The sequence below is a fragment of the Mustela nigripes genome, chromosome 1 (assembly GCF_022355385.1).
Source record: "Mustela nigripes isolate SB6536 chromosome 1, MUSNIG.SB6536, whole genome shotgun sequence".
In the NCBI taxonomy this organism is placed as follows: Eukaryota; Metazoa; Chordata; class Mammalia; order Carnivora; family Mustelidae; genus Mustela; species Mustela nigripes.
The window spans coordinates 86283019-86307787 of record NC_081557.1 but is presented as its reverse complement, the minus strand read 5'-3'; the positions used below and the strand labels follow the sequence as shown (position 1 = coordinate 86307787).

The window sequence follows — 24769 nt, the reverse complement described above, 5'->3', positions numbered from 1 at the left end:
GATTCCTCACTGCAAGAGTCAGGGTAGGGGAGCCTGGGTGGCTCAGTGGGCTAAAGCCTCTGTCTTCGGCTAAGGTCATGATCCCAGGGTCCTGGGATCGAGCCCCACATCAGGCTCTCTGCTCAGCAGGGAGCCTGCTTCCTCCTCTCTCTCTGCCTGCCTCTCCGCCTACTTGTGATCTCTGCCTGTCAAATAAATAAATAAAATCTTAAAAAAAAAAAGTCAGGGTATAAACACATACACAGACATATTATGATTATAAATATGTAAATACATCTTACTAAAGAGCAAATTCATTATAAAGATATTTTTCTTTTTAGGAGCTTCACAAGCGCATTTTTCACTTCCTTGTTCCTCAGACTGTATATCAGGGGATTCAACATGGGAATCACAGTGGTGTAAAATACTGAGGACACTTTCTCCTGGATGAGTGAACTGCTGGAGGCAGGTTTGAGATACATGAACATAAGAGTCCCATAAAATATGAGAACGGCGGTCAAGTGGGAGCTGCAGGTGCTGAAGGCTTTGGACCTGCCCTGGGCAGAGTGGATGTGGAGGATTCTGGAGAGGATGAAGCCATAAGAAATGATGATTGTCAGGCTGGTGGCTACCATGTTAAACCCGCCAATGACAAAGATCAAAAGCTCGTCAATATAAGTGCTTGAACAAGAGAGTTGAATAAGTGGGATAATGTCACAGAAATAATGCTTAATGACGTTTGGGCCACAGAAAGTCAGCCTTAGTATACAACCTCCGTGAATCATCGCGTCCGTTAGTCCTACCGAGAAGGCAGCAGCCACCAACAGAAAACAGGCCCGAGGGGACATGGTGACATGGTAGAGCAGGGGGCTGCAGATGGCTACATAGCGGTCATAGGCCATGGCAGCCAACATGTAGCATTCGGAAATGACAAAAATGCAGAAGAAAAATAGCTGAGTCATGCATCCAGAATAAGAGATAGCTTTATCGCTGCCTAAAAAGTCTGCCAGCATTCTGGGGGTAATAACAGAAGAATAGCACACATCTAAAAAAGACAAACTACTGAGGAAATGGTACATAGGGGTGTGGAGTTGAGAACTCAAGACAATGATTGAGATCATGCCGAGATTTCCCACCACCGTGACTGCATAAATCCCTAGGAAGAGGCAGAAAAGAGGCGCCTGAAGCTTGGGTTGGTCGGTTAGTCCGGAAAGAAGAAATTCAGTCACTGCGGAATGGTTTCTGATGCCCATTCTCTTCTGAGAGATCTGTGGAGATGAGAGAAAAGAGCCAAGTCAGGCAGGCAGAATCCTAGCTTGTCTCCCATTCCCTGTAGTTAAGAAAATGGACAATGAAGGTTATCTTATCTCCTCGGCACCAAGCCCATGCCTCCATTGATGTACAGAGACTTTGACCGCAGGCCCCCCTCCAACCCCCAAAGTCCACATTCCGATAGTATAGGAGGTAAACAACTATTTAACTATAGGTTTTAGGAATTATGAAATAACTTTAGCAATCTCTCCAGTGTCTCAGATTCTTTTAGCCAAGTATGAAACCTTTAACTCTAGAATCAAAGGGAAGACTAAAGACATAGGAGAGGCGATCTAAAGCAAGTCAGCCAAAGATATTCTTAAATAAAGGGCTATGGACTGAGAAAAGAAATATTTTTGTTTATGACACATTTGCCGAGGGCTGGGCTGCCTCCAGGATTTCCCACAGAGAAGATGTCCATTGTCAAGGTCGACTGTGGTTTCCTCGTCAAGGATTCTGGGGGTGTTCAGAATACTAATTCTAGGGAGATGTTAATAGGTGTGACACGGAATATGTAGCTCACGATTTCAGACACAGAGTTACATACACAAAGTTAAAAATGTTTCTGATCTAAAGGATATTTCAGAATCTCCTAGGGAGCTATATAACATACAATGTTTTCCAAACTTATTTGATGGTAGAGTCCCCCCACCCAACCCACTTTTTAATAAAATGTATTTAGCACTGGTGTGGCTCAGAACCTTCAAAGAAACTATGTTTTCATAGGCGTGTTCTTTCTATTTTTAGTCTAATTGGAAGCTGATTTCCAGGTAGGAAGTTAATTCTTCATACACTTTAGTAAAGCTGAGTGATGGTAGAACAGCAAACCTTTTAGAAAGCAAAGCTGTCATGGAGCCCTGTCTACACACTCGTGTTCACCCACAGTTTATACAGACCCTTGCTCAGACATCTGGTTTAGTATTTTCTTGACCTGCGCTGCCCAGGGCCTACCTTTCTGCCTGGCTCTTGAAGAAGCTGTTCATGTCCTCCTACTTTCAATCTGTTACTATCACAGCAAGACAAGGCCCATTTCCTCTGGCCACTTGCATTCTCAAGGATGCTGGCGCCTCCTCCCTACTTCCCAAGTCAATTGACAACAAAGAGACTTCATAACATTGGACAGCTGTTCTCTAAGAAGGTTTGCAAGCTCTATAGAACACAAGACTTTTGCATCTGCTCTTCTTATCCCATCCTGAGGGATGAAATAGGGGAGCCAGTTGCAAAAGAGAAAATGTCCAATTGCCCTTAGCCTAATGCTGGAATAGTCCAGAATCTTCCTTTCCCTTCATCCCTTACCAATCAGCATACACAGGTATAGTCTAGTCTCAGAGACCATACAGGGAAATACCGAAGGATGTTCAAGAAGACACGTATACTCAGTTTTGGCCTTTAATCTCCTCTTATGTATACCTTCAGACTTTCCTGAGTGTCTGGCCACGTTTCTAATTCTCCCCCACTTCCCCTAATTCCTGCTGGGCTCTCCATCAAAGTAATGTCTTCTGTCCTGCTCCTGTTCCTACCTCTGACCCAGGGCCTTGAACGCATCTGCCTTCTGCTGAGGTTAGTTATGATTCTTTCTCCTATATTTCCTGCTTTTCACACATTTCAGTGTTTTAGGTCCTTGCTACTCATTTTGCAGTCCACAGACCCAGCACCAGCACCGTTTGGAAATTTGTAAGATTTGGAAATTTATGCACCATCTCAAACCTAACCCATGCCAATTGAATCATTGCCAAAATTTTGGCAAGATCCCCACAGGATCTGTGCACACCTTATAGTATGAGAAGGGCTATTTTCGGTTTTTATCTCCTGGAGCTGAAATCACCTTTCTTTGTTCTCATTTCTTCCTCTGGAATTCTGCTTCTTCTCTGTGTCAGAAACCATTATGTGCTCATGTGAAGTGTTTGAAAACAGCTTCTCAAGAATAGGCTTCTTGGATGAAGGATTAAATTGTATTTTTCCTTTCAGTGTTTTAGCACCTATATGTAGACTCAGAGACCTCACAGCAGTGAGAGGTGCATGTCTGAGAGCTTATTACAATAAATTGTATTATGCTTTTGTGTTTGCAGGGAAGAAATGTTATAAAATTATACCCTAATCCACTTAGGAGTGAACAATGCTAGCAGTGTTTACGTATTAGCCTTGCTAACAATGTTAGCAACGGGAGCTAGCAATGCTAACATTGCCCCCCCAAAATTATCTGCTCTGTCTGACCATCTACTTAATAGTCAGTTCCTAGACTCCGGGGTTAAAACTTTTTATGTTGTGTTTGACTGCTTTCCAAGACGATCTACTACACTGACTCGGACCTGATTCAGATCTTAAATAATTTCAGGAACTCAAAAGTCATCTAGTAGCTTAAAACATGTTTTTAAGCATTTTAATGCATCACACAGTGCTGTTAAAACTATGACAATTATAATTATTTTACAAAAGTGGTGTCTGGGTCAGCATTGCCCGATAGAAATATATGCAGTCATAGGTGTCATTTGAAATTCCAGAAGTCTATTTTTTTTTAAAGTAAAACAGGGAGTTGAAGTCAATTTTAATACTTCAGTTTATTTAACTTGATATATGTAAAAATTTACTCATTCAACATGTAATGATATAAAAATTCCTGTTTTAAAGATCTATGCATTATGATATAAAAATTCTAACAGATTATTTTATCTTTTTTTTTGTACAGAGCTTTGAATTCTTAATGTATTTTATACTTACAGCCCTTCTAAAATCAAACTAGCCCTATTTGAGATGCCTAGTAGCCTCATGTGGCTACTGCCTACAGTATTGGACAGCACAGGTCCAGAATTTTTTTTCCTAAGTCTGACTTAAATGTTAAATCTCCATGGCCCCCTATTAAAGAAAGAAACCATTAGCACAGAGGTGGCAAAAAGAGCACTGAGCAAGGAGCCATAAGATTTAATTCAACCATTGCTTTAAGACTTACGGCGTAATATTTAATTCATAAGTTCTCTTAGAGGTTCATATTTTAACCCGTAAAAAATATAAATACTTGAAAACTGTGCAAATCAAGTAAGACATAAGCATAAACACATTCTGTGCATTGTAAGATCTCTATAAAAACATTTGTAAAATTTCTATTCTGGATGCTGATGATTTCACAGATTAATTCACAGATAAGGCACAAGGTTTATTAGGCGGAGGTGAGGGCGCATAGCACAGCTGAGTCCAGAATGAATGCCCATAGCTTCTGCCTCCATTCCTGAGTCTGAGTGGCCTGCAAACACTGGGACCTCTAGAGCTCCTGTGGCCAATCGGGAGTTGAAGTTAGAATGCGTTTTAATACCTAAACTATACAAACATTATAGTTGTGAAACTCACTTTCCTCCTCTGAAGACTCTTGCCAAGTGCCTCTTCTTTTTCTTATCCTTTTTACTTTAGGAATAGAGATGGGTTAATTATACCTTTTCATCCTTACGTATCCAAACAACCACGGCAAAGAGCAGGTTTAAATGAATCTGTGACTTCTAGTCTTAGTTCAAGTGTCGCATGTCTGGAAAAACAAAGACAAGTAATCCTCACGGGTTTCCTATCTCTTGAGGTTTGGAGTATTTGTAGATTTGTAAGAACTGTCCCTGTGCTGTCTTATTATCCACCCTTTACATAAGTAAACTTGGCCATTAAATGTGATCATGTTTCTCGAGGAATGCAACTAGTATGGCCCAATGCTAGGAATTATTTAGATACATACTAAAGCGTGCCTGGGTGGCTCAGTTGGTCAAGTGCCTTCAGCTCAGGTCACGATCCCAGAGTTCCTGCATCGAGTCCCCCAATGGGCTCCCTGCTTGGCGGGAGCCGGATTCTTCCTCTCCCCCCTGCTCTTGCCCTTTCTCACTATCTCTGTCTCTCTCTCTCCAATAAGTAAGTAAATAAATCTTCAAAAAAAAAAAAAAAAAAAAGAATACATACTAAAGAAATGGGGTAGATCTAAAAAAGATATTATTTTCTCACATGAATTCTTTTAAACTATAGAAGTAGATTTCCAGTCATATATATATATTTTATATATAAGCAAAAGATTCATATATATTTATATATATGTAAAAGATTCATTTATTTATTTTAGCGAGAGAGAGTAGGGGCAGGGAAGAGGGAGAGATCCTCAAGCGGATTCCCTGTTGAGTGTGGAGCCCTACACGGGGCTCGATCCCAGGAGCCATGTGATCATGACCTGAGCCAAAATCAAGAGTTGGCCACTTAACTGACTGAGCCACCCAGGTGACCCAAATATGAGGTCCTTTTATTTTTTAATTTAAAACACTTTTTAAGGTTTTTATTTAAATTCCAGTTACTTAATATAAAGTGTAATATTAGTTTCAGGTGTACAATATAGTGATTCAACACTGCCATACAACATAGATTAGGCACTCTGAAGGACGGTTTGACACGAATCCCTTCAGAATTTTGCAGTCTAGTGAGAACAACAGTATTGCTCAACACACGACTTGCCCTGACAGAGTAGTGAGTGAGAAGCACCATATCCAGCACTACGTGATAAGCAGTAGGTAAGGTTTGAGCTCAGAGAAGGAACAAAGCACTACTGTCTATGTGTTAAAGATCATTTTTATGGAAGGGTAGGTTTTAGACAGCACCTTCAAAGGAGGAGAGAATTTGCTTAAGCTGAGTGGATACAAAAGGAGGTTCAAAGTAGACATTGCTTTTGCTGAGTCAATTTTGACTTACCCACATTATAAGGAAGAATACCAGATAATCTGAACATTTCTCTTTGGTTTTGGATTCTATTTTTTTCATTTGTATTTTGTAGTCAGAGACCTCCATATATTTGTATAACAAATTACAAATAGCTTTTTCTTTAAAAGATTTTATTGCAGGGCACGGGGTGGCTCAGTTGGTTAAGCAACTGCTTTTGGCTCAGGTCATGATCTTGGAGTCCCAGAATCGAGTCCCACTCATGCTCTTTCTCGCTTCCAAATAAATAAATAAATAAATAAATAAATAAATAAAATCTTTAAAAAAGATTTATTGCTTTGAAATAGAACATGGAGTTCAAGAAGTCACACAGAGATATAAGTGTAAAGACAGAGAATGATTTGGATGCAATTCTCTTCTTCTTTTTCTCAATTTCCTATACTCAAAGACTAAGACTAAGATTCAGGGTGCTGTCACAAGGCAGAGAAATGAGAAAATTATAAAATGAGGTGAGTTAGTATAAAGCCAGGATACTAGAGATGACTTTGTTATTTTTTTGTTTTTGTGGCTGTATTTTTTTTTCCTTTTGCTTTTAACCCCATTTAAGCTAGAGCCTTTTAAAAATTATTTAAAAGAAAAGGGGCACCTGGGTGGCTCAGGTCATGATCTCAGGGTCCTGGGATCGAGCCCCACATCGGGCTCTCCCCTTGCCGGGAAGCCTGCTTCTCCCTCTCTCACTTCCTCTGCTTGTGTTCCCTCTCTCTCTGTGTTTCTCTCTGTCAAATAAATAAATAAAATCTTAAAAAAATAAAATGATCAAAAAACCCCATTTTATTTCACTTTTTTGTTAGAGAGACAGTGTGTGTGTGAATGGGGTGGTGGAGGCGCAGATGGAGAGAGAGGGGATCCCAAGCAGCCTCCACACCCAGGCAGAGCCCTCCGCGGGGCTCAATCTCATAACTCTGAGATCAAGACCTGAGCTGAAATCAAGAGCTGGTTGCTTAACCAACTGAGCCACCCAGGCACCCCAAAGCTAGAGCCTTATGAGGCTTTTAGTTAGGGCTCTTTGGTTTGGGCAGAACCTCAGGACCCACACACAGCCTCATATACCCATGTTGTCACTCTCGTCAGTACTGGAAACACCTTGATCCACTCAGGAGAGTCCCTGCCCCACCACTTCCTAACCATGCCCGGCAGCCGCCACCAAGCATTGCTAGCTGTAAGGGAGTCAAGGTCAATGAGGTGAAGACAGAGTTTTACATTTTGTCTGCATGTTGTACTTTGCTAGCTGTCAATCCAAGTGATGCTAATGGTGCCGCAATGTCTCACAGAGGTTTCTACTAAAATTCGATTTTTGGTTTTTGTTCCCTCCAATATTATGAAAATGCAAAGGGATATGGCCCAGAGTCAAATCTCATGACAGCTCTGTACTATTCTTGGATTTTATACATCTCTGAGGGTGGATATAGTTTATCTTACTGGGTTGAACTCATCAAACCAGGTTCCTGCTTCTTCATTTGAATTCTTCAAGAACTCTTGGTCTTGATGTAAATGGAAACTTGAAGATGGCCCCCATTATATCATCTTATGTGTCCAGATGTGTCTGCACTGCTTGCTGCCCAAAGACATACCATGTAAGCACACACACAGACACACAACATATGTGTGTGTGTGTACACACACACAAGCACACGCACTCGAGGTGAAGAAAAGGTAAACAGATTTGATATGTGCTGAGTACTGCTCCAGACATTTGGTAAACATCTCATTTGCTAGCAGTAACCGCTCAATGTGGGAAACGTGGAGCTCCATTTCACCCTTGGGACCACGAAGCTCAGAGTGATTGCGAAATGAGCTCAAGGTCACACAGCTGGTGAAGTGGTGGGTCCATAAGCAGCAAATTTGCAAAGCCTCATCCCAGAGCCTGTGTCTTGTTGCCCCAAGAGCAAAGCAAGCAAGAAGGTGGCTGCTTATATTTGGAGTGAGACGAAAAGAACTCTAAGTGTCTCCTAAGGGATTTAGCACACATCATTAAGCTTGAAAAGCAAACCTATTTGGAGCAAATATTTCTCTAGTAATAAAGCTGGTGTACTTAGCTAGAAAAATATCTGCTAATCTCTTTTATCACTGACCTCTTCAGTAAATGCACCAGACTCATATTCTGGATAGATATTCAGGAGATTCGTGAAAAGAAGACCCGAAAGTAAAGCCCCTCTCATTTTAGGATCCCTGGACTTGTGGGTTTCTTCTTGTCCATCTCAAAGATCCTGATCACCATGGAAAGGGTCTGAAGGGATAAGAATACATCCAAAGACAAGGTACTACAACATTTCCAGGCAGTCAGGCCTATGATTCCAAGAGATTCTTACAGTTTGTGTGCCAAAATTCTTTCACGGCACCTGGCCCAAGTTGGTCCCACCCCCTACAGTTCTGATTCCATAAATCTGGGGTCAAAAAAAAGAATCTTCAATTTCAGTAAGCATTCCAGAGGGATACAGAATCAAGAAATCTTGGGCTAGCATGCGGAAAAATGTCATCACGTAGTTCTGTACTTCAGGGAATCCTGAAAGCCCAGGCCCAACCTCAGGAGGACATCCTGATGAAGAAGAGAATCGGGAAGCCACGTGACAGGAGAAATCATCTGAATGGAAGTTTCCACACAGGCCATGAGCCTATGTGGTGTTGATGCTATCTTCTCGTTAATGCCACAATCACCACTATCCCCGGGGCAATGGGTGGAAGGGGAATTTCCAATTTTATGTATATGCCCCAGGGTTTCATGTGGGTTCTTTCTGCCTTTCGTTTCAAGAAGATGTCAGGAATAGCTGTTTCAGCCCCAGGGGTATGATGCAGTGCCACCTTGAATAGTACATTTTGATCCTCCAGCAGGAATCAGACAAGCCTGGTCTCAGGTAATGAGGTGAGGTCTGTTAGCATCCTCAATCCCAGACTGGAGTGTTGCTAGTGGAGTACAGGGAGGTAGGCACCTTTCCCTTTAAAGGGAAGGAAAACTCTTTATCCGGGTGAGAGTCCCAGAACAGTACTGTTAAAAAAATCGCCCATGAATTCCCAGCCCTGGTAGACAGAGGCTCACAATGCTCTCATTCTTGAAATTATTGTTTGGATCATGGAGGTCCCTAATCAAGCTAATAAGTGACCTAGATGCTGATTTAGATGAATAGCATCCCATTTTCCTTTATGGTCTCTGGATTCCATTTTGTTTAGGGAAAGTTTTAATTGCCCCAGATGGGACTATGTTCAATTATTCATAAGTGAATCCTGTAATCACGAGTGTGACAATATTATAGTGTCTACTTTCCCCAGTGCCTTCAGGTGAGAGAACATTTGTGCATATGTTTACTGTCCCCAATGGATTCCAGTTTTTAACATTATAACTGGCCTTTCCTTGGCTCTCTGTCTCAGGAGTGACATGATTTGTGATCTGTGCTGTGTGCTTCTTTTGTGGACCCTTCTAATTTGATGGCTAATGTGTGCATGGAGTGGATATTCAGAGAAAGAGAGAGAAAACACACATCTTGAAGATTTTTAAAGATCTCTTCCTGTTGTTTACTAGCTGTTATATGACCTTTGGTCAGGTTATCTATATAAGGTTTCTTATTGATAAGATACATATAATTCTAACATGTTCTACCTGAATTTTAACATTTTTTTGAAGGTCAAATAAGAAATACACAGGAATGTTTTACAAAATAAAAAGAGATTATACTAATGTGTCTATTGAGTATTTTGGGAGGAGGAAGGAAGGCAGGAAAGACACAGTGAGGGAATCAGCTGCGTGATCTGTGAATTCCTCTGATTCCAGCCATTTTTCCAAGATGGCTGCCAGTATAATCCATGAAAACCAACTATTAGAGGAAAATGGGATCGCATACTTTTGTATATCAACACAGTGAACTATTGTGTGTTCTTTTAAATTGTCATTTTAAGGAGTTTCTAAATGCTCACGCTATTCATTATGTATACTACATTTTTATTTTTTTACATATAGTACATTTTGATTGCAGCCATGTAGAATCACGTCCAACATGCATCATGGTAACCAGAAACTGGAAGGTAATAAGCAAAATAAATTAGTTGTTGTGGTAGGAGAGTATCACTTATGGCTTTTTTCCCTAAATATTCCTTCATGTGTTACTCTCTTCTTTTTTGATATTGGTTTTTTCTCTTCTTTTTAATAATAGTTCAAAATGCTTCGTTCCTCACAATTTTGATCTTTGCCTTTTAAAAAATATTTATTTATTTAACTGAGAGAGAGAGAGGGAGTGAGCAGGGGTAGGGTGAGGGGCAGAGGAAGAAGAGAGAATCCTGAAGCAGACTCCCTGCCGAGTGTGAAGCCCGATACAGGGCTGGAGCCCAGGACCCTGAAATCATGGCATGAGCCAAAGTCAAGAGTTGGCCACTTAACCAACTGAGCCATGCAGGGGCCCCTATTTTGCCTTTTTTAAGAAACAAATATATTTTCTAATTTTGTCTGTTTCTAAGTCATTAGGGACTACAAAGTTTTGCTTTTCCAAGACTTCTGTCTGTAACTTGCTCTTGCAGTTAGAGAGGTAGAAAGGAACCCCACATCATGTAATTCACATCTGTGGTTAGAGAGGATTCTATCACCATTGGGTCTCTCTACTACATGTCATCTGCAGCAACAGCCTGCAGAAGAAAGCCCAGAGATTCTCTCCCCTCAAGATAACCAATGGTGGCAAAAAAAATCACAGCAAAGGGATTGAGATGGAGGAGGGCCTTGGTTGTATTCATATCAAAGAGAACAAAGGTGTGAATGCTTCTGGAGGTCATGAAGGGAACTTCCTTCATGAACTATAATACGAAAAGAGAAATAAGGGAAAAGCTTAAAGTTGTGAATAAATTAAAAATAATGTTTTCAAATGGATAAATACATAAAGAGGTTTTGAAATGTTGAATGAAAATAATAACCCTCTAATAAACTAGATAAGAGGAGGTGGGGAGGGAGAGGGGAGGAAGAAAATGTAGAAGGGGGAAAAATCAATCCTTTTTGTGACACAAACAAATATTTAAAAATGAAATTGTCTTGGAAAAATCAATCCTTTTTGTGACACAAACAAATATTTAAAAATGAAATTGTCTTGGATTATTTCAGAATAATTCAGGGAAGGGCCACTGAAGCTGGATGTAGGATATGTGGGCATCATTGTATTATTCTCTAATTTTTCTAAAATTGCATATTATCCTCTGGAAACTACAATTCTACTTTCCTTTTTCCCTTTTTGTTATTGATGTCATCTAGTTGCCATTAAAAAACAAAACAACAACAAAAACTCTCTCTCCTTTACTTCCACTCCTGCCCTCATTCTACTGAAAATGCTAGGACCCAAACCACCAAAGGACATTCTGATTACCAATAAAATGACATATGCTCAGCTTGTACCAAACCTGATTTCCTTACAGCATGAGGTATCATTGCTCAATGTCTTCTTAAAACTCTAGCTTCTTTTTAATTACTCACCAACATTTATATTTCTCTGACTCATCCTCTTTGCTTTTTCTTGTAAATGCTAATGCTATCCAGAATTCTCTTTTTTAAAAGGATTTTTTAAAAAAAGTTATTTATGTATTTGAAAGAGACACAGAGAGAGAAGCGAGTGAGAGAGAGTATGAGTGGGGAAGAGTGGCAGAGGGAAAGGGTGAAGCAGACTCCCTGCTGAACAGGGAGCCAGATGTGGGATTTGGTCCCAGGGCCCCAGGATCATGACCTGAGCTGAAAGCAGGCACTTAACCCACTAATCCATCCAGATGCCCCTCTCCAGAATTTCCTTCTCTACTTCTACATCCTTATCCTTACATGAGGATATGCACATCTATGTTTCAACTGCCATCCCCAGGCTGATAACCCCTAATGCATCGGCAAGTTCCAGAACTAAATTCCATCTATCATATGGGCTGTAGGTACCTTAAACTGAACCGAAACCAGCATTTTACTTACTAGCTTCTTCCTCACCAGGCTTGTGCTTCTGAGACCATATTTTATATCTTACTTAATGGCATCATGGACTACTGTTCTCCCAAGCTGGAAACATGGTTCCTTCTTAGACCTGTCTTTCACGAATCCCTCACATCCCACCAGGTTCTCTAATCTGGCTACCTCTTCATATTCTTGTGCCATTATCTCTTAAAATTTAAAAGAGACATAAATCTTTTGGCCCTGAATCCTATTCTTAGGGACCAATTGCATAGGTATAAAATCATCACTATATAAGAATGTAATAATATAAATTGTCATGGCTATTACCCTCTTGGTCCCTCCACTACACTAGTCCTCAAGCATCAAAGGTCAAACCGATAGGTGATTCCACAGCAGTTGGCAGCTCTCAGAGCAAGCTGGCTCTGATACAGGAGAGGACAAGGATGGGAGCTCATTCCCATGACTACCAGAAGGGACGGCCCCTGAGGCCTGCAGTTTCTGAGAGGAAAGGAATTGTCCTGGACAGAGAAGGGACAGGCTACATTCTACAGCAAACTACGCTCTCTTGCTCCATCCGAGATGACTCCGGAAAGCTGCTCTCCATCCGGAGCTCCTGGTGGCTCCGGCCGGCTCAAGTTTCTTTGGTTGCAACAACATCCCAGTTTAACTTCTGTCCAAACCCGCTCGCCTCAGACACTGGCAGGTGTGACTGCTGGACATGGTCCCCAATAAACTCTTCACATACAATTCCTACCTCAGAGTCACTGTCCCAGGGAGTCCAAGTGAATACCGTGGTAATTGCTTCCATATCATTTGTCATGTGCTGAGAACTCTTTTGAAGTGCTTTACCTCTCTGAACTCATGTAGTTTTTACAAAATTCTTATGTAGTAGGAAGCATTATTATCTGTAAGATCACAAAGCTATTCAGTGGCAGAGCCAGGATGGAAAGCCAGGACTGTGAGGCTCTTTTTTTTCTTTCCTTTCCTTTCTTTTTTTTAGAGAGGAGAGAAAGAGAATGTGAGCAGAGGAGCAGAAGGAGAGGAAGAATCTCAAGCAGACTGACTCCACTGAGCACGGAGCCCCACTTGGGGCTCAATCTCACTATTGTGAGATCATGACCTGAGCTGAAATCAAGAGTCGGCCACTCAATCCACTGAGTCACCCAGGCACCCCTTGAATCCATTCTCTTAATTATAAAGTCTCCTTTGTAAGATTAAAGATATTGAACATTGTTCTAAAAAGTTTTTTTTTTTTTAAAGATATTACTTATTTATTTGACAGAGAGAGATCACAAGTAGGCGGAGAGGCAGCAGAGAGAGAGGGGGAAGCAGTCTCCCTGCCGAGTAGAGAGCCTGATGCGGGGCTCCATCCAGGACCCTGAGATCATGACCTGAGCCAAAGGCAGAGGCTTTAACTCTCTAAGCCACCCAGGCATCCCTAAAAAGTTTTTAAAATACAATATACCAAGATATGTAAAGAGGTTTGGAAGAAAGACCGCACAGCATGTTTGATGCAATGAAAGAAATCCAGTTTGGCCCATGGAAAGGGGTCTGCGATAAGGTCAAAGAAATAGGCAGAAAGAGGCTGTTAGATACGGCTTTCATCTTGGTTCCGTAAAAGGCTTTCCTGGGGGTTTTACTATAAGTCCTCTGACTCTGCGCTTACTGCATACCATGGTTGCCTATTCAAGGAATAAGTATATGTTTTCTCTGTTGAGTTACAAAGGTAACTGTCAAAAAATAATAGTCTGTGCCTTATAAATGATCCTGGACTGCAATGCTTCAGTGTATGAAGCCATTTTCTGTGGCTTCAAGGCGCTGGTCCATTTCCCAGGTGCCTGCCTAACTCACCTTCTTTAGGCTCTCCAAATGAGGACACAAGTGTCTCCAAAACGTCCTAAATTTTGAGAGGTCATGCCCTTTGGTGCGGCTAGCTGGCCGACTCCTCCTTCAATCATCTTGAATTCCTTCTGCTCTTACTGATCCCTCACTCTAAAATTGGACCTCTTCGGTCAGGCATGTTTAACTTCTTTCAAGGCCTCTAGTTATCACTGCGTCTGGCAGCTCTAATATGTGATATTATATCTCCCTCTACAAAGGGTAACTCTCTCAGGACCTGTAGTCCCCTTGGTCTTTCCACTGTGCTAGTCACCAGGGTCAAGGGTCAAGCTAAGAGATAATTCCATGGCAGTTGGCAACCCTGACAGCAGGCCGGCCCAGATATATGAGTAGGGGAGTGGGATTTATCGTCTCTGTTCCGTAGGTGACATCAGCTCCGCCACGTCCAATGCCTCTGCAATCATTGAGAATTTAGACTTTGCTTGTCCTCCTGTGAAGAAATAATCGAATCAGAGAAGAGTCATGTGAGATACTGGTGGTGGTCTCAGCTTGAAAACCCCCTCGCAATGGTGAATGTCTCATTCAGAAATATCCAGGCCATGAACGTGATGTTCTCCTCCTGGGCCTTAGTGTTCGTGGCAATAGGAGTCCTTACAGAAGAATGGGTTGAACTGACACTGGAAACAAATAAAAATACAATAAGGCACAGCCCCTGGATATGTTGCACCACTCTTTGGCCAGAAGGTCAGAACGACACTATGGAAAGAGATGGGGGGAGAGGGAGGGTTCCTTTTTCCTTGATTTCTACTTATCTCACCAGCTTACTCTCTGTTCTCTGGGGCAACTTCTGCGGGCTGCCCTGCTCCCAGTTCCATAATCAATGGTCAAGGCTGACTCCCAAATCTCACCATTCTGCGTATTTTGGGGAAAAGTTTAGAAGCGCCTAGACTTAATTGCTGGACATCTGAGAAGTGTTGGCAGTAGCCCTAGGGTAGTCAGTGCACCTAGAACAGGAGGCCATAAAAGAAAGGTAATTGGCAACAAGGAAATATCTTGTATTAGCACTAGAGGGCAGGATGAATTGTATTGAATGAGAAATCTGAGAAAAGAAAAGGAGAAGAGGAGGCTTATAGAGACGCTAAGATAGAGAGCAGTTTCCTCTGGTTCTCGCTCCCATTCAGCTGCAGGCTCCCTGCCTCTTTTTTCTTTCCCCTTGCCCCTCTTTATTATTTAATCAGATCTTTTTATCCCAATTCAATTTTTACCTAAAGATTTGTGTGGTCCTCAGGTGGAAATGAGCCTAGAAGAAATCTCTGTCCTTCTTTCAACACAGCTTCTGCTTTCCAACAGATGGCCTGGAAGTGGTCAGGATCATGATGATTTTGGTTCTCAACCTTTCCCTCTTCCATAACTTGCTCCTGGGTTTGGAAGTCACTTATCTGATTCCTTCAACTAAACGTATCCTCTTCATCACTGCCTTCCTCAGCTTCCTCACAGGTAACTTCCTGGTTCCCTTGACGCAGGCTTGGAGACCGACTTCATTTATGGGTCCGGGCTGCAGCCTTCCTAGTTCTCTGGCTCAGAGATTGAGCCTCTGAATTGGAACGACCACTTAGGGGGACTGGTTTTGGATAAGGTGCTGGTTTACAGGGTGGAGTCTTGGAAGTCAGGCGTATCTTGGGTTAAAGGCTTGAGTAGAAGAGCCCAGGTTTCTCAGAAGGGACTTTTTTTTCCTTGTGTCTGGACAAAAGGTATCCTCCTGTTCTGTGCACTCGTCCTGTATCATCAAAAGCTCAGGCAAGGTCAATCCGTGTACTACTCTAGTTACAAAATCAGCTGGATCATTGTCACTGGCTACTTAAGCGTTTGCCTCTTTATGGCCTCTGGTGAGTATATTCAGGGCCCCTGATGGGTGATAAGAACCGATCAATCTCTGATAGAGAGGAAAAAAGGATGGGGAAGGGGCATAGGGAAAAGGTGCCAACCCTTGAGTATTAAATGACCAAGGTTTAAGTGGACTCACTCTCTGAGGGCAGCTCCTCCAAGGGTAGAACTGGAGATGAGGGCTGTGTGAAATATTCAGTAAGCTTGCTCCAAGGGCAGCTCTCACGTCTGCCATTTCTACTGTCTTTCACCCCCTTCCCACTTCCGGGCAGAGAGAGCCAGTAAAGTCATGACTAAGGAGAATGGCTGATACCGAATGTTTACTACTGTGAAGAGGGACAGGGTGCCCTGGGAGTCCAGGGTGGCGCCGAGGCACTCTGAGGTCAGAAACAAGCAATTCCTGGTGTTAAATGATCACGTGCCAACACTGGAGACCCTCCTTTTCTTAAAAAGTCTTTAAATTTTATTTGGAATTGCACTTACAAACTCAGAAGCATGAGTCTTCAGTCTTCGGGTGCTCTGGACTTGCGCGGCATTTAAGCTACCTTGCATATGCGTCTCCTCTCTGCCGCTAACACCTCCCTCTCCCCCACGGTTTGGTTTGGGGCGGCTCAGAGGGACCCACTGGGCTCTGGGTAGGGGCCTCTCTGCTGGCACAGAGGGAACGTTTCTGTGACTCTTCATTGCTCATCTTCTCCTGGCTTCTCTTTTCCCCAGGAACCATGTCTTTGCTAGAGTGCAAGCAGTCCACCAAGATTTGTGCCTGCGTGGCCCTCTTCCCTACTACCCCTCAGAGAGAAAGTCGGGACGCAGAGGAGTCGGAGGGTTCTGTTGTTTCTTCACCAAAGGCAGCCATGCCTCGTAGTATTGTTCACACAAGGGAAGATTCTCCAGACAGACCACAATTCCAACTGCGCCGTGTAACCTGGGCTCTATGATTTGACATTCGATCTTTCATTACATACACATCGTAATGGAAACCGCTTTGCCTAAGGCGCTGTGTGTCTCTACAGCCGTATTGTCTTTGTTCGGCATTATTTAATGACTGTGCCTGGGTTGTGTCTGTAAGAAGATCCAAAGGGTGACTTTTTTTTTTTTTTTTTTTTAATCCTGGCCTGCCGAACAAATAGTTTCTATTTGTTCTCGCCATTTAAGAACATGTGTTATTCACACAATAAATATTATCTTATAACGAATACTTGCCGTATTGTTAACTATATACACCACAAAGATTTAAATAACATAGAATACCTTTTGTACTTTAACTTTGTTGTGAAATATTTCATTCAGAACACAAAACAGTATGATAAGTGCCTGTGCACACATCATTCAACTTTATGAAATTATAACTTTATGTCTTATTTGCTTTAGATGTTTTCAAATTAAATTTATAGATAAAGTGATATTCAGCTAAAAATTTCCCTAATCTCATTTCCCTCCCTTGTTTCTTTTCACAAAATAATTTTAATGATGCATTCCTGATCACTTTACATTCATGTTGTCATTTTTTACAACTTTATGCCTCCTTAAAAATGACATAGATTAGCTTTCCAAGTGCTCAAAGATTTATTAAAAGACTGTACAGATCATTTTTCTGCAACTTGGTTTTTCTTTTTTAAGATTTTATTTTTTTTGATAGAGAGAGATCACAAGTAGGCAGAGAGGCAGCAGAAAGAGAGAGAGAGAGAGAAGGAGGCTCCCCACTGAGCAAAGAGCTCAATACGAGGCTTGATCCCAGGACCCTGATGAGATCATGGCCTGAGCTGAAGGCAGCGGCTTAACCCACTGAGTCACTCAGGCACCTCTGCAACTTGCTTTTTTTCCCACTCACTACGCGTATGGTTTTGTGATTCATTCAGCTTTGTTCTACTTTGTTCACTGAAACTACAGTTAAGCTTTTAACTAACTTACAGTTAAGTTGATGAAAATCTAGTTTTCTTTTATTCTGCTATAGTGCTACTATAAATGTTCTTATACACAGCTGTCTATGAGCTCGACTTTCTCTAGGGTATTTATCTGGGACTGGAAGAGCTGGATCAGAAAGTGTCTTCATTTTGAAGTTACCTAAATGTTGACAGAATGATGTAAAAAATGGCTGTTACAATTCATACTTCTGTCAGCAGTGTATGAGTGTTCTAGTCTCTTTGTGCCTTGCCAACACTTGGGTTTAATCAGTCTTTTTATTTTTAATCTCCTCTTGAATGATCGCTGAGTCTGCTCACCTCATTTCATTATTGAGCTTCAGGATTTCCTCTTCTGTGAATTGCTGTTTGACCATTTTTTGAAACAAATTGTCTATTTCTTATCAATTTGTAGTTCTTATACATTGGAAACTAATACTAAGTGGTGGTGTCTTGGGTTTTATGTCTTTTTGTTTTGCAGAGGTATTCAGATGAAATGTAATACAATATATTAAATTTTCCTTTTAGTTGGTGCTTAACAGTGTCTTGTTTAAGAAATCCTTCCTTACTCTACACTTACTAGGAATAATCTTTGCGAAGTATATAAAGCATAGATGCAAATTTTATTTACTTTCCATGTGGATAGCTATTTATTCAGAACATTTTTATGACTTAATTCCTTATCTTATATATTTGTAACATAATTCCTACATGCTTCAAATACAAGGTTGTGAGTGTGTTTCTGATCTCTATAACACATTTCATGGGTCTGTTTTTATATCCCTGTATGATACAGCACTCTAAATTACTATAGGAATAGAAAGTGTTGGTGTTTCATATGTCCAAGTGCTTGTTCTTGTTCCAAATGATTTTGATTTGTTCTTGGCCTTTTGGTCCCCATATAAATAGCAGGACTAGCTTATACAGTTCCACAAAAATCCTACTTTGATATGATTCATAATCATATTAATTTATTAATTTATTTGGGGGAGAATTAACAATGCTAATAATATTTACCCATCCAATCCAAAAATATGACAACATGTATTTAGGGGTTCTTTCATGTCCTTCAACAATGTTTTATGATTTTTTTTTTCCAGAAAGATCTTCTGTTAGGTTGATTCATAGGTAACTTGCAGTTTTGTGCTTTTGTGAATTGAAATATTTTATAATATTTTCTAGTTGCCTATTATTGGTGTAGAGTTGATGTAGACAAATGGTGTAGACAAATGGTCTCTAGAAACGACTAAACTCTTTTTAAAATTTGTCTTAATTAGTCTTTAATTTGTCTATATACTCTCTTATGTTATTCTTGAAGGAAGACATATTGTCTGCCGAAAAGATGTTTATTTCCTTTCAATACTTTTATTACTTATTTCTGTTTTATTGTGTTGTCTTATTCATTGGCTCAGACTTCCAAGATAAGGTGAATGGGGAAGAAAAAGATAATAAGCATCTTTTCTGTGTTCTTCATCTTAATTAAAATGCCTGTATAATCCTAATAGTTGGTATTATATACACTGTAGAATTTGGCACATTTGCCTCATCAAATTAAAGGACTTCTTCTTATATATCTCATTTGCAGAGTCAACTGACCAGAAGTAAATGTTTAACTTTATTGAAAATATTCATACATCTACTGAAATATCAATTGATTTTTTTCCTATCCCAATAATAGGATGTATCTTATATATAAATTATCATTTGTGGAAAATTTTTCTGTATTTTATTGTGATTTCAAACATACAGAACAAAGTAGAAAACAATGTAATAACCACCTGTGTACTTATTGTCTAAACTTATAAAGCCTTAACACTATGTTCCATTTGGTTTAGATTGTTTAAATTAAATTTGCGGGCGCCTGGGTGGCTCAGTGGGTTAAGCCACTACCTTCAGCTCAGGTCATGATCTCAGGGTCCTGGGGTCGAGTCCCACATCAGGCTCTCTGCTCAGCAGGGGGCCTGCTTCCCTTCCTCTCTCTCTGCCTGCCTCTCTGCCTGCTTGTGATCTCTCTCTGTCAAATAAATAAATAAAATCTTTAAAAAAAAAAATTAAATTTGCACTCATCTATGTCCCTGTACAAATTTTCCCAAACTAATTTTTTTTCTTGTTTCTCATTGTTAAACACTTTGAGTTCCTGGGAAAGTCCCTCTTTAGTCATGTTATGTTTGTCTTAATAAACTGCTGAAATAAATTTTCTAATTATTTTAGAATTCTTGAATCTATCGTCGTAAGTAAACTTTGGCTATAATTTGTCTTCTTGAACTCTCTATGCCCAGTTTATTTTTATGTGTTATTTTCTTTTTTTATTTTTTATTAAAGATTTTATTTATTTATTTGACAGACAGAGATCACAAGCAGGCAGAGAGGCAGGCAGAGGGGGAGGGGAAAGCAGGCTCCCCCGCTGAGCAGAGATCCCGATGCAGGGCTCTATCCCAGGACCCTGGGATCATGGCCTGAGCCGAAGGCAGAGGCTTTAACCCACTGAGCCACCCAGGTGTCCCGTATGTGTTATTTTCTTATTTTTATTTTGTTTTATTTTGGAAGAAAGTTTGAGTAACCTTTTTTGAAATATAAAATGCATATAGAAAAGATCACAAATGGTATATGTATAGCTCTTTAAATCTTCACAAAGAGAACTCGTCAGTGTAATAAGCACTCAAAGAAATAGAATGTTAACAACACCCTTGGGGTCTCCTTCATGCTGTTTGAATACAATATTTCACATTATCATCGTTAAGTTTTTATTATCGATAAAATAATATCGATATTATCTATCGCATCGATAGAAAATTATTTTTCTATCATAGAAGAGAACATAGGAGACAGTCTTATAACTTTGGATGCAGCCATGATATCTTGGTTATGACAACAAAAACATATGAAACAACAGAAAAAATAAAAGACCGCATCAAAATTAAAAACTTATAATCAAAGAATACTATTGTGGATACTATGTGCGAGCTACTGTTCTAAGTGCTGGAATATTATGGTGAAGTAGATGTACAAGTTCTCTCCTTTTGGTGGGTAGGGAGTAGCAGATAATACAGAAGTAAATAAAAGAACATATTATAATTACCGATATAGATACAAGCTTAGAAAAGGCAAAAAGAATGAATAACTAAAAAAAAAGAATTAGGCTGACAAAAGACTTCTCAAACACAACTTATATCAAGGCATGAAGCAATACTTGAAGAAATTAAGGGGGAAAAAAAAGCTGAAATGATTTTTTATCCAACTAAGCATTCCTTCAAGTATTAAGGCTATTGAAAACAGATTTAAGCATGTGAAGAGCTCAAGGAATTCTTTTTTTTTTTTTTAAAGATTTATTTATTTATTTATTTGATAGACAGAGAGCACAGGTAGGCAGAGAGGCAGGCAGAGAGAGAGGGGGAAGCAGGCCCCCCACTGAGCAGAGAGCCCGATGCGGGGCTCGATCCCAGGACCCCGAGATCATGACCTGAGCCGAAGGCAGAGGCTTAAATCGCTGAGCCACCCAGGCGCCCCGAGCTCAAGGAATTCTTTATCTATAAACTGCTCTTGAGGAATTTACTAGGAGATGATGGACTTCATTCAAAGAAGAGGACTGTAGAAATACCACTATAAATACTGATGGTAAATATTTAATACATTTGATTGTAGGTCTAAGACAAGAGCAAAGTTTGGGATGATGATAGAATGATAATTTTGTTATATGAATATAACACGTGTTATGTGTTGTTTGTTCTGAAAACACTGGAAGCAATGCCCTAAAATAAGGGAGAAAAGAGGAAGGGGAAGAAGAAAGTTGAAAAAAAAAAAAAACCACCTCATTGTTATATAAGCAATAGGTGATATTTAAGGGATACCACTGAAAACTGACCATCACATAGTCCAAATGTAAATGAAAAGACAGAGGAATAAGGACTTTAAAAAGGTATATAAGCTTTGCGCAGTGGCAGCAGTGACATAGTCAATGAGATTTGTCTAAGGCGTGATTATTACTAGTTGAAAAAGGTATAAATATCATTCACCAACCCATGTCTTGGCTATTATTATTATTATTATTATTATTATTTTAAAGATTTTATTTATTTATTTGACAGAGATCGCAAGTAGGCAGAGGTAGGCAGAGAGAGAGAGAGAGGGAGGCAGGCTCCCTGCTGAGCAGAGAGCTCAATGCGGAGCTCAATCCCAGGACCCTGGGATCATGACCTGAGCACAAGGCAGAAGCTTTAACTCACTGAGCTCCGGCACCCCATATTATTATTACTTTTTAAAGAGTTTATTTATTTATGCATGAGAGACAAAGAGAGAGAGAGGCAGAGGAAGAAATAGGCTCCCCGCAGAGCAGGGAGGCCAATGTGGGACTCCATCTCAGGACCCTGAGATCATGACCTGAGCCAAAGGCAGACGCTTAACCCTCTGAGCCACCCAGGTGCCCCTATCTTAGCTTTTATAAATAATGCTGCTATAAACATAAGGGTGCCTGTATCCCTTTGAATTAGTGTTTTTGTTTTTTTGTTTTTGTTTTGTTTTGTTTGAATTAGTGTTCTTGCATTCTTTAGGTAAATACCCAATAGTGTGATTGCTGGATTGTGGCATAGTTCTATTTTTAACTCTTTGAGGAACCTTCACACCATTTCCCAGAGTGGCTGCACCAATTTGCATTCTCACCAACTATGCATGAAGATTCCCTTTTCTCCACATCCTCCCCAATACCTGTTGTTTCATGTGTTGTTGGTGTTAGTCATTCTGACAGGTATGAGAGGATATCTCACTGTAATTTTGCATTTCCCTGATGGTGAGTGACATTGACCATCTTTGACATTGACCAACATGTGTCTGTTGGTCATCTGTATGTCTTCTTTAGAGAAATGTCTGTTCAGGCCTTCTGCCCATTTTTTGATTGGATTATTTGTTTTTTGAGTGTTGGATTTGATAAGTTCTTTATAGATTTTGGATAGTAACCCTTTATCAGATATGACATTTGTAAATATCTTCTCCCATTCCTTGGGTTGCCTTAATTTTGTTGATTGTTTTCCTTCACTGAGCAGAACCTTTTTTATGTAATCCCAAAGTTTATTTTTGCTTTTGTTTCCCTTGCTTCAGGAGACATACCTAGAAAGAAGCTGCTCTGGCCAATGTCAAAGAAATTACTTGCCTGTGTTCTCTTGTAGGATTTTTATGGTTCAGGTCTCACATTTAGGTCTTTAATCCATTTTCAATTTATTTTTGTGTAAAGTATAAAAAAAGTGGTCCAATTTCATTCTTCTGCATGTGTTGTCCAGTTTTTCCAACACTGTTGAAGAGACTATCTTTTTCCCATTGAATAGTCTTTTCCTGCTTTGTCAAAGATTAATCGATCATGTAATTGTGGGTTTATTTCTGCATTTTCTATTTGTTCTACTGATCTATGTGTCTATTTTTGTGCCAGTACTATACTGTTTTGATTACTACAGCATTATAATATAACTTGAAGTCCAGAATTGTGATGCCTCCAGCTTTGTTTTTCTTTTTTAGGATTGCTTTGGCTATTCAGAATCTTTTGTAGTTCCATACAAATTTTAAGATTTCTTGTTCTAGTCCTGTGAAAAATGCTGCTGGTGTTTTGTTAGGAATTGCATCAAGTGTGTAGAGTGCTTTGGGTAGACATTTTAACAATATTTGTTTTTCCAGTCCATGAACATGGACTGTCTTTCCATTACTTTGTGTCCATCTTCAATTTATTTCATGAGGGTTTTATAGTTTCCAGAGTATAGGTTTTTCATATTTTTGGTTAGATTTATTCCTAGGTATCTTATTATTTCAGATGCAATTGTAAGTAAGATTGTGTTCTTAATTTCTCTTTCTGCTGCTTCATTTTTGGTGTATAGAAATACAACAGATTTTGGGACACCTGGGTGGCTCAGTCAGTTTGAACATTTAACTCTTGGTTTTCACTCAAGTTATTATCTCAGGATAGTGGGATTGAGTCTTATGTTGAGCTCTACAATTGATGTGGAGTCTGTTTCTCTCTCTGCTCCCCCCACCACTTGTGCATGCACTCTCTTCCTCAAATAAATGAACTTAAAAAAAAAAGAAATGTAACAGATTTCTGCACATTGATTTTGTATCCTGCAACTTTATTGAATTCATTTATTACAATAGCCAAGATATGGAAGCAGCCCAAGTGTCCACCCATTGTTAAATGAATAAAGAAGATATGATGATATGATATATGGGGTGCCTGGGTGGCTCAGACAGCTAAGTGTCCATCTCTTGATTTCAGCTCAGGTCATGATATTAGGGATGTGAGATTGAGCACCGTACCAGGCTCTGCACTGAGCATGAAGCCTGCTTGGGATTCTCTCTCTTTCCCTCTTCTTCAGCAGCTCCTCACCCCCACGCCCAACATGCTCTCTCACTAAAAAAATTTTTTTAAAAGAGGTGGTATATTATTCAGTCATAAAAAAGAATGAAATATTGCCATTTGCAATGATATGGGTGGAGCTAGAGAGTATGATGCTAAGTGAAATAAGTCAGTCAGAGAAAGACAAATATTACATGATTTCACTCATATGTGGAATTTTAAGAAACAAAACACACAAGCAAAGCGAAAAAAATAAGAGAGAGAGGAGACAAATCAAGAAACAGACTCAATTATAAAGAACAAGCTGATGGTTACCAGAGGGGCAGAGAGTTGGGGGATGGATGAAGTAGGTGATGGGGATTAAGAAGTGCACTTATTGGGATGCCTGGGTGGCTCAGTCATTAAACATCTGCCTTTGGTTCAGGTCATAATCCCAGAGTCCTGGGATCAAGCCCCACATCAGGCTCCCTGCTTGGTGGGAAGCCTGCTTCTTCCTCTCCCACTCCCCCTGCTTGTGTTACCTCTCTCGCTGTGTCAAATAAATAAATCTTTAAAAGAAGTATACTTGGAGTGATGAACATAGGGTGATATACGGAAATGTTGAATTATTAAATTGTACACCTGAAACTAAGATAACACTGTATGTTAACTAACTGGAATTAAAACAGAAACTTAAAAAATGCCGCCAGGGCGGCCTCCGCCATTAAAAGATGGCGCCTGGCTAGTTGCCAGGTTAGGATTGCCTAGTGAGACTAAGCAGAATGCCCAAAGAGGAAGTAAATAGCACTGGTTGCTAGCGAAGTTGTTCATTTAGGTGCACAGCCTGATTTGCTCCCTGCTGTACCCTGCTCACTGATTGGTCATGTAAGCGTATATAAGTGTGTAGACTTGCGGAAA

General features: G+C 40.2%; 2 protein-coding genes across 2 annotated transcripts; one reads left to right on the top strand and one right to left on the bottom strand.

Annotated features, from left to right (window-relative positions):
* Positions 1-296: 296 nt before the first annotated feature.
* Positions 297-1259, bottom strand: LOC132012498 (olfactory receptor 8D4). Its single transcript, XM_059392577.1, has one exon. The coding sequence runs from the start codon at positions 1230-1232 to the stop codon at positions 297-299; it is 936 nt and encodes a 311-aa protein (XP_059248560.1). The 5' UTR covers positions 1233-1259.
* A 13063-nt stretch (positions 1260-14322) lies between these two features.
* Positions 14323-16578, top strand: TMEM225 (transmembrane protein 225). The gene is made up of 4 exons (XM_059404607.1): positions 14323-14500; positions 15107-15253; positions 15508-15642; positions 16358-16578. Exons 1-4 carry the CDS (start codon positions 14323-14325, stop codon positions 16576-16578), a joined length of 681 nt encoding a protein of 226 aa, XP_059260590.1.
* The last annotated feature ends 8191 nt before the right edge of the window (positions 16579-24769 follow it).